The sequence below is a fragment of the Channa argus genome, chromosome 18 (assembly GCF_033026475.1).
Source record: "Channa argus isolate prfri chromosome 18, Channa argus male v1.0, whole genome shotgun sequence".
NCBI lineage: Eukaryota > Metazoa > Chordata > Actinopteri > Anabantiformes > Channidae > Channa > Channa argus.
In genome coordinates this window covers 12238951-12250000 of record NC_090214.1, presented here as the reverse complement: position 1 = coordinate 12250000, position 11050 = coordinate 12238951, and the positions used below count along the sequence as shown (strand labels likewise).

Sequence of the window (11050 nt, the reverse complement as noted above, 5' to 3'; positions counted from 1 at the left end):
GCAGGGAATTTAGCCTTTGGGACTGACTAGGAGGTCTGGCATAAAGGAAGCAGTGTACAACTGAAAAGGTGGTTTTCTTTATATATGAACAGTGCAGTTCCAAAATCCACAAGTCTGTTGAAAAAACAAATTACAGCATATCTCCTAAATTTGAAAGTAGTTTTAGCAATAGCAAGCCTATCCCAGGTGGGGTGCACCATGGATAGGTTGCCAGTCTATGTCAGGGCCAACAGAGAGACATACACAGACAGACAAAAATTAGGTCTCACATTTACATTTATGCGCAATTTGGAGTCACCAATTAACCTACCATGCATGTTTTTGGGCTGTGTGAGAAAAACTGAGAAGCTGGAGGAAACCTACGCAATCACGGGGAGAACATGAAAACTCCACATAGAAAGGCTAAATAGGCCAGTATGCAAGTAGTAAACAGTTCAGCTAAGATGGCATGCCACTAAGCATGAAGTGTGAGTGTGAAGCTTGTCTGGGTATGCAATCAGAACAGTATTTTAAACAAAATTAATATCTGCTAAATCTGTCAAGCTTAAACAAAAGGTAACTGACCAGAAACAGGTTTTCTGTTTACAGTGGATTTGAGGCTCATGTACTGTAAAGGAAATGGCAAAAGCATTTTTTTTTCTTTTTAATGAAAGAGACAACAAACTGGCTGGTTCACTCTATTCTAAAGTATGGATGACAGACCTGGGGCCAGGTCTAATAGACTACAACTGGGCATTATCTATGTGTAAATTCATGTTTCTATGCATTAGTATTTTAGAATGTACGAGGTTACAAGTGGGTGTATAAGAAACTGAAGATTAGAATGATGCAGGATAGATAACGAAGTGTCTGTCTGGAGGTTCTTATTGACTTCCACGAGGATGAAAAACACAAAGTATTTAAAAGAGTAGCTTTTCCTCCCTCTTTGGTTTACTATTTGAATAGCAGCAACATTACTTTTAACAAACAACTACTGAATCCTCACCGCCTCTTGGATTTGGCAGCGGAACACATGAATCCTGAAGATCTCAGCATTGTAGTGGCTTTCAGTAAAAGCAAAGCAGTCGCTCTCTTGTGTGCCATCATGGCCTCGCACGCAGAACAGAATCTTATATATAGGGTAGTTGGCAATCTCTGTGCTGTTGTGAGGGTCCAACAACCTGTTGAAATATAAAAAAAAAGTAAGTATGTATGACATCTCATACGTACACCACTCATTACAAGTTTACTCACTAGGTGTCCAAGTATGCAACCACACATCTCTTAAAGTACAACTACATCCAAACATCCATACAGTATGCTGAACTAGTAATACATATCTCCTCCCTACCTGACAGTGCCTTCAGACACGCCTGGCACAGACAGTGTGACATCCAAGGGGAGTTGGCACTGCCCTCTGAGGATACTCATCATACGAAGCGCCTCCACTTCACTCCGGGGTGCATTGACAGATGCACACCCCAGATATGTCAACTGACTAAACACAACACTGTCCTCATCAGGGATGGGACTAATAGGACTGCCTTCTGATGAAGATTCATCTGCTGCAAAGTGGATTGGTGAAAACAACATAAGTCAAAAAATTAATGAAATTCAAATTAAAAAAGTGGACAATTTTAATAAGTAATGAAACAATGGGTTTACATTTTCTCTAAAGGGAATTACTGTAGCTGAACATAAGAGCCATTGTGAGAGCTTTGAGAGACAAAAGAAAAGAGGACAAGACGAGTCACTTAACGGCTCACCTCGGTATGACCTCTCATTCAGCTCACTCTCCTGAGCCGTTTGAACAGGAAGCACCATGTCCAGCTTGGGTGGGGGTGCACTTAGGGGGTCAGACCCTGGCAGTACAGGTAATGCTGTTGTATGTAGAAGGCCATGGTCACCCCTTCCAAGGTTGTCCTTTCCTGTTTCTGGTCCAAGTCCAATGTCAGCTACTGATGGATCCATTAGGACATCCTCTAATTCCCTCTGGAGTTGCTGCTCACTTCCATTCCCCACAATCTGATACACACAAAAGAAGTGGAAAAACACACACACACACAGACACAGACACACACAGACACACAAACACACACACAAAGAAGCAGGGACAAGAGGCATAAAAGCAACACATTTAGACACAAACACAAATCATACAATACAACAACGGATACTGTTACACAAATTTCTTAAACCTACGTCAAAATAATTCCTCTTGTATAGTTTCTGTAAATGTGCAGGACTTTGTAGTTGGTATGCAAGTAATCTTCATTGAAATTCTTCAATTCATTTCAACTCATTGAAGAATGTTTGAAAGGAAAGACTGAATTAACTAGTGCCACAAAATGAGGAAACCCCAATTTTCCTCACCTTCACTTTTAAGCAATAAAAGAAAAGAACATGCATTTATGAATTTGATTTTTTTTGTCTTTATTGAATATGTGGTTACTGCATAGTTGAAAATTTAGGTAGGCTTTGCATGCACAATGAGTGCTATTAGTATTTAAAGCAGAGAGACATTACAAAAAAATGTGTATGTCTTTAGATTTACTTTCATTGAATTGTTTTCTTTAAGCAAATACCATTCACCTAGATCTAGATTTGCACATCTGACACGTTGCTTTGCAGCTTCTGTGGGCCTTGTGATTTACAGGTAGTGCTACAAGCCCGGGCAGTCATCAGGGTAACTATAGTCTACACAGTGTATACATAGTTTAGACACATAGTTTATATATCTATCACAACTACCATAATCAAAGCTAGTGTTGAAGAGGTTGCTAGGGTCATCACTCAAAGGCCAGTAAAAATACAGAAAGCGCAGCTAATCACTAATAAGACAAAATCACCACACAATCACATCACTGAAAGAAAGGAAATAAAGATACATACAAATAAGCGAGAGATACAGTAAGGAGGAAAGAAAAGAAAGAGAGAGAAGAGACTGACCTTAAAGCTGACCCCTTCCTCAGAAATCACCTGTACAACAAACAACAAGTTTAGACACACTGACTTTCTAACTAAATGGGCTTAGTGGAAGGGAAAATAGCGAAAACCAAAACATAATACCTGAAAGACTGAGTTTCAGTACATGGAGTGATACCACCACTAAAAACTCTGAAAGCAGGCAGACAATGGCCACTATACTGTACGTACAGACAACTCATTTGGTCTGCATTTTCCATCAAAATAATAACTGTCTTTACAGTCATTGTACTCATGTAATATGTGGACTGATACTCCATAATCTTCAAGAATGGCAAATGACAGCACAATGTCTTCTTTCTGTGAACTGAATATTCAACATCAATGCTCTGCTGGCGCCATCTTCTGGTACACTGACAACATCAAGTAAAACATTCCTTTTATTGTTTAAAGGTGACAGAGGCAATAGACAGACTACAAGCATATGAGCCAGTAAAACCAGCATGTAAACTTCAAAATAAGCAAATATGATACTTAGATAGAAAACTGAAAAATAAAGACAAACTGTATGAGGGGAGGGAACAGGATAGAAGAGTAGTAGAAGGGGAAGTAACCTGAGCCCTTTAGAGACACGCACAGGATGCTGGCTAGCATCTACATGTCATTCCTCAGAAAGTCTTTATTCCCTTTGCAGAAAGACACACCCTTGTCACTAGATACCAATATTTTCTATGCCATGATTTCAAAGCACTTCCAGCTGCATTTTCTACTACTTACTGAGTAAGTACAAACTCTAGGACAGACCATATTGTATGTCAGACATACTATGCTATAAACAAATAGAAGCTGTTGAACGCATTACTTCAACTTATTGATATAGATACACAGCAGACAAGTGTTTGATAGCTGCATGCAACAATTATTACTATTCCACCACCACTTATCTAAACAATATAAACATTTTACAGCAGTAAAACAAGTTATTCACTACAAAAAACACCTATGTCAATGTACTTGCAACTTAATTGCATGTGCACACATCAACAAGGATTAAAGTGTAACCTAAAATAAAATAAAAAAACACATAAAACACAAACACATAAGACTATGAGAGAAAAGAAGGTGACAATGTGGAAAAAGTGAAAAGAACATGGTTGGCCTTATGGCTAGAATGTTAGACTACTTCAAAGATGAATGAGAGCTTGTGAAAAGTGATTAATGCAACCTCTTAACAATGGAATATGTATGAATTGTGACCTCTGACCATCAATTTTTACAAGTGACACTGTTGACAAATAAGATAAGTTAAGAACATCAAGATGTTTTGATAAATCGTGCTATGGATCCATAATTCAGTCTGAATTCTGCAACACAGTGTGGGCTGCTTTGTGCCGGTATTTTAAAAAGAATTCTAGCTTTAAAGTTGCTGTAAAGTTTCTTACATACGTAAACAGACTAAGACAATACTCACGCTAGCATCTTTATAGGATTTGTAACCACAAGATTGTCATCTCACCGTATATACTGAGAGACCTTTAATACTCAGAAATTCTAACTTGGATAGTACAGCTCTGAAGTTGCTCTTCTCTCCCTTGTACCTCCAACCATTCCTACACCCAACCATCCTTACCTTCAGTCCTGTCTTTTCGTCATCACTACCATTATTAGTGGAGGAGGGTGTCTCGTCCCCCAGTTGGGACACAAGGACAAAGTCCTCACTGTTGAGAGTGGACACTGAGTCCGAAGACACGCTAATCTTCCCAACCGAGCCTTTGTCATCCATGGCTGCCGCTGTTAAATTCAGCCACGCTGCTCATGAATGGGGGACAGGAGGAGGAAGTGGTGGGAGATGATGAGCAAAATCACCTAGAAAAAGAAAAAATAAATAAATGAAAAAATCCCAAAACAGTCATGATGTGATGAAATCAATGAAAAGCATCTTTTAAGGCACCTGGAAACCCGTATGTTTGTAATCTAACCCTCTAAAAGTGGTAAACCCATTTATTAAACACTTTTAGAGGTCTTCTGAAGACCTAAAACAACCTTAAGGCAGCTTTAAAAATTTCAGAGAGAGGAAGCATTAGCAGAAAATTGGGGCTGCAAAAGCAAACATTAAGCCAAAAAGCGTACTTCAAGTATAAGTGAAGGGGACAATGAAGACGCCAAGACAAAAGAAAGACGTCTGGATCATTTAGAGCAATTCTGTTTATCTCATCAAAGTAAAGAAAAGGTGTTTGCAAAATAGCTTAATGACATGCAATGCTATGGTGATGCAGGTGTCAATTTCAGAAAAGAAACATGTATAAGAAATTGTGGAATTGGAACTGGAACACCAGTTTGCTACAACTACCCACCACCTATTTGACACCCACTACTACATTTGACATTAAACTAACACCAGAAACATGTTACTTACAAAATCTTAACTGAATGTGATAATTACTGCATTGCACATTATGTGCACTCCTCAGTTCACAACAGTTTTCCTGGTCTGCTGCCACAACCACAAATAACTCTAAATTGAGAGCCTGTGGAAGACTACCCCAGCTCCCTCCCTCCCAAAACTGCACAAGATCTTAAAATTTGTACAAATGTATTAGTTCAAGTTATGTATTAGCGTAATTTACCTACAAAAAAAATGGATGTGCCACTTTGTAGAGCAGCAGAAGGTTCTGGCAGAGATTCAGGAAGAGACCATAACAAGCAATTCTGTGGCTATTTCCCCCTGAACTCCCTATTTTCACTCTCTGCGATGTCTCTCCTATTCTCTAAGTATCTTTCCCACCTGAATCTTCTGAATCTGAATTTTTCTTAGCCCTTATATCTCTCCTGCTCTCAGTTTTATAGATTTGTCTGTGTTTCTACACTCTTGTCAAATCATCACCCTTCCTTATCAAATCAGGTTTAACAATGGAAAAGTCAAATACATATACTGTACACCAGAAAGGTCAAACCAGGTTATATTGTGCAATACAAGGCTTGATATCTGTATTTTCAAATTATATAAAGGACATAAGCAATTGTTACTTATCTCAAAGCCCTAAGTGTTGTGTTTCACTTGTACTGCAAAACTGTTTAAAAAGAAAGAGTACAAAGATTTGCCATGGTCTCCTACCAAGGAATAAAATGTAGCTCTACAAAGAGTAAAAACACCTCTAAAATCTTTGAAAATTTGATTATGAGCATTATCAGTCAAGACTTTAACTTAACATCAATTTTCATAAATAATGGCAAACAGGTAAAATAGAAAGGGATGTGCACACATCAACAAGGAACAACTAAAGTAGCACGAAAGACCAACAAAAGAACTCATCTTTGCCTCTTGTGTTTATGTTGAAATATGCTGAAATACTCTACTATAGTAAAATCCTGTGGTTGCTCTGCTTTGCTTTTACACCACCAACAATCTGTCTGATTGGAGAAGGTGAGTCTTAGTCCAGATAGGTAAAAGCCAGCATAGTGACACACCGCCAGAAGAATTCTGAAGTGAGCAGGCAAATGAACTGTACCCACAAGCGCAGTTATGCAACTACAAACTATTGCAAACACACAACAAAGTATACAAGTAAAAACAATTTTTCTGAAAGCTCTACACACTTCTAATCCACCAACACAGATGTTTTCACTTTTGTTAATTTCAATTTAACACAGTTGTAGAGTACATCACATCTCTATAAGATCTGTGTTTTAATGAAAACTATTTACTGAAGTCATTTAAAAACAGCCCTCACGTTCCTTAAGCTTCAGAGTAGCGTTCATTGAAGCATCTAGCAAGTTTATGTCATAGGTTTGAATAGCTTTTCTGATGTTACTGAATCCTAAAACTTTATCTGTGACATTATTAATTAATCTATAAAACAAGAGAAACACCTGCAAATATGAATGAAATACTATGTTTTATTAGAAAAGTGTTTTTGTTTTTTTTAACCACCATAAAAATTGGTCACTGCTTTATAACCCCCCCAAAAAGATAATTTAGAGAGCAATGGAAATCTTTTGGATACAGATACAATACATACACAAACAGAAAAGAATGCTTTTTATGCTGCATCTCTATCTCTTACACGCACACATGCACACACGCATTAAAAACACAAATGACCCACAGAGACACGGACATACACACAAACGTAACAGTCTGTCTTTGACTAGTTGGTGGCTCCAACAGGCTTATAATGGTTGCCTTGTCAGCCTTCTTCCTCTGTAGCCTCAGCAACAGCTCTCTGCCTGCTCCTGACAAGCTACACTGTTCATTATCAACCTTTTCAGTGCCTTGGTACACTTTAAACAAGACATTCAATCCTTTGTCATTGTGAAACAAATCAGCAATAGCATTTCCTATTTGAATGCTTGAAAGTGCTTTAATTTTACAGGCTTACAGACAATAGAATTGTCTACAACTCTGTTGTGGTTGTGTTGTTTAATTTGATTTTGCACATCATAATGACTATTTGCAACAACACCAAGTAAAACAGACTGCAGCAGCAGACTGTTTCTTAATTCTTTGTCACGATTTTACCTAGCTTCTCTCGACACCTTCAGTGTCAGTTTTGGTTATTATATAGAGGTTTCTGAGGTTATATATTCCCAGGCTTGGCATAAGGTAACTGCTGAAAAAGAAGGCATGGTTTTATCTTTCTTCTCCCTAATACTCTCCAGCTTGAACGGTCTGTTCTAGGTTGCCAGCTGGGCCTTGTGTGCACCTCACAAGGAAGAGGAAGACACAGCCAGACACAGCCAGAGAGCATTGAGGCTTGCAACACAGTCCCTTCGAGTCGCCTCACAGCAGTGGTTTCAGCCAGGCAAAAGAGTGGAAAGAAAGAGAAAGATAGAAAGGAGAAAGTGAAAGAATAACAGAAAAGCTGAACAACCATAATTTAAGGACAAAAAAGAAAGAAAAACGGAAACAAGCTTTGATTTAAGATGTGGAACACAGGGGTCATCAAGTACGAATGTTCCATTACTAGAGATAATGCTTCAGTGAAACAGACTCACAACATCGCCACAAGGATGCCAGAAAGTTATGTAGTTGCTAAAAGACTCATCAACAATTTAACCTACTGAACAATACTAGCTACATTTATGCTGAGACTGACACACTCTAGCTTAAAAAAAAAACAACTCAGCAATTCACACAAAAAACTGAATCCCCATTTACATAATTTTCAAGTTATACAAAAGACTGCCCGCAACTACTCATGCAGGCATTGCCCAATGCCACCAAAAACCTAATACTTCCTCCACACTCATTGCTGATCTTTTGAAGTTATGATTTATTTTGAGTGAACAAGCTGAGGGTGAAATGTTGTAGATGTTAATAAGAGCTGTAACAAACTCCTGTGTACCTTTAAATTGCTCTCTTATTGTAGTAATTAAACATGGCCATGCTTTTTATTCTAGAGAGTCTCCTTTAACTACACCATCACCAACCACGACAGTTGATCCCAGCCTCCCCAGGCTTCAGTCTCCTACAGCACTCCAAATAACAGGTGCACATGAGGGGTGTATTTTAGACCGCGGACTATTCAGTAGTCGGTGCAAATTCAGTAATAGACGAAGCTGTAGTAGGAGGGATACAAGGGCAACTGAGAGAAAATATGTGATATGTCAATAGCAAAATGCATTAATTAGCTTTGAAATACATGCACCTGAAAAAATAATATTTATAGTATATAATAGGGTTTATAAGTCCCAAATGCAATAAAATGTAAAGCAATTACAGCAGATAGCTGACAAATTTTGATGGTCACTACGCATAAAAAGACAGAGATTTCAAAACAATCCCTGCTGGCCCCTTCCATTTCATGTGACAATAACAAAACTTCAACTAACAAATCTCAGAGGGGTTCAATTGCTTATTTTGCCAGAGAACCTGACTTACGTTATATAATGTTCAGTCATCTTTGTTATTCACAGTAACAGGTATTAACATTACCTCTGATACAATTTAGGGTTGTCTTGTTATATCAACCATATAAACATAATGAGAAGAGTTTGCTTAAATCAATCTATAATCATACCGAGCTATTAGTTTTCCATGTGAGTACTTTATCCATTGTGATTGTATGTATGAATTACATAGCCTCTATGATTTCAAAATGAACTAGTATTTACAAGAAAAGCTTCCATGATAGTAAACAGAGTGATTGACGTAATAATCAGTGTCACTGATTAAATAAACACGCTAGGAGGAACCACAATAACCGGCCCGGTACCAGCTTGTATACACTTTGTTAAAAACGAAAACAGAGAACTAGCGGTAAGTGTCACTCCGTCCTCTGAAAAAGATGCTAAAAGTGACAAACAAAGCGTCACATTATGCGTTTTAAAATTTACAGCCCTCGCCGCCATTTAATCTTGAGTATTCTCTGTTTAACAGACAGGTGCTGATAATGGCAGCATTTCAAGTAATGGGCTTTCTACAACAGTTAAAAGCTAAGTGCCATCGTTACAACCAAACATGCTACACTTTAATGTAGCGTACTTAAGCACGAACGGCCCACGACAGAAAGAAAATAAATCACAGGTATTCGAAAGATAACCAGAGCTAAAATATTTAGCTTCATGGCTGTAGGAGAAGCCACAGTAACATTAGACATGTTTCTGTATTGTTAGCGTTAACTTATTGCTCCAGTTAGCACATACTAACCTGCCTAACGTTAGCTAAGATAGCTATTCATCAGTTATCAATTCAATATCTACCCAAAAAAAAAGGTTAATACAGACACTGGCCAAAAAAGCGAAATTATTCTGTCACCATAGAGCTGCCATGCAAAGGTGTTCGCAAAAATGTGGTGAGTAAACCGGCTGTCTGGCCCTCGCTTGTAAGAGCCTTGATACAGGCCATTACTTGATATAGCTTGCTAGCTAACGTCTGCTAGTCATGCTATACTGGCAGTTACAGCCAACAAAGGGGTATATTTCTTCATAACTGAGAAAAGCCGCATTTAACTATAAAGTTAAAAATGTGTGCAAGTGCAAAACAGCTTACCTTAATTGCCACTCTTGTATTTACTCCAATGAGGGTTGAGACTACATTGCTCTCTCCCAATAACATCAGCAGCCAACAACATCCAGCCGAGCTGTAAACACAAGCCCAACCAACCCGCCGACATCCACACTGCGCATGCGCCTGTCAGTGCCCTCCAGCTGCTGCCGAGGAGGGGAGACTTGGCGTAATCTAATGAAACGATGCCCATACAGCTGTCTTTGGGTCTTAAGGGAAAGCCCAAGCCATTTGACACAGGTTCATCTCAAGCTGCAATTTCAATGGAATAATCTTAAGTCTTAAAGCTGGATCCATGTCAATCTAGAGACCAATGGGTCAAGTCTCCAGTCTTTAATAGTTACATGTCACTTGCAGTTTTTGGATGTGTCCAGCCATTTAAATGTTTCCATTTAAAACTGGTGTTTACTGTATGTGTTTTTAAACAGCTTAAAACATGTCCATAAAAATAGACCTAATAATTGTTATTCAGTGTATGCTGGCTTCTTTGCCAAGCAAATGTTTTAATTTATTCGGCCCCAAGGTCAAGGCCAGGTTGAGCCTCAAGAAAGTATAGCATCACAGCATTTTCATGCAATTCTCAAGACTACTACTCTAGATGCTCAAGACATATGCATTTTAATTGTTTACATTAAAATTACTTTTATTACTTATCTCTTTTTAGTGCTAGTGTGGATGACACACACTTGTTTACAACTAATTGTCATATATTAAACCACAGGAGTCAGATACAAGAAACACAGTCACTGTTCTCTCATTATGTTGTTGTCTTGCTGGCCCTTTTTGTGCATCATTTCAGGCCTTGGTGTTTCTTCAGAGTTCAACCAGGTACCAAAAAATAATTTGCTGCTCATGAGACTGGTCTAAAACAATCTCCCTGGCCAAGAAATCCAAAGAACCAGGAGCACATGTGTTTATGAGTAACAAATGTATGAGTGCTGCTGTGGCACCTTTGTTTACATAAATGCTGACATGCTCATCTTATCTGCCAATAATCATTGTATGAGGAGTTCAGTCTTCACAGGAGCTTCTAGGTCCTAAGAGGAGACTCTCTGGTAAATAATAATATTTAAAATGCTATCAAATCATAAAAAGAACAGACCCACAGTGTTTATTGCTGTCAGTGTAAGGTTTAAAAAA

At 38.3% G+C, this 11050-nt stretch overlaps 1 protein-coding gene across 5 annotated transcripts in view; it reads right to left on the bottom strand.

The window, feature by feature from the left end:
• Nucleotides 1–10023, bottom strand: part of LOC137104067 (rab GTPase-activating protein 1) — a 59531-nt gene extending 49508 nt beyond the window's left edge. For 2 of the 5 annotated variants that reach the window (XM_067484883.1, XM_067484885.1), the window contains exons 1-6: nt 9896–10023; nt 4535–4770; nt 2929–2958; nt 1746–2004; nt 1331–1544; nt 986–1160 (exon numbers count right to left, since the gene is read on the bottom strand). In XM_067484883.1, the coding sequence (XP_067340984.1) occupies nt 986–1160; nt 1331–1544; nt 1746–2004; nt 2929–2958; nt 4535–4687 (831 nt within the window). In that variant the 5' untranslated portion in view covers nt 4688–4770; nt 9896–10023. The remainder of the gene's footprint in view (nt 1–985; nt 1161–1330; nt 1545–1745; nt 2005–2928; nt 2959–4534; nt 4771–9895) is intronic. The other 3 variants (XM_067484884.1, XM_067484886.1, XM_067484887.1) reach the window with 3 other exon arrangements.
• Between the last annotated feature and the right edge of the window lie 1027 nt (nt 10024–11050).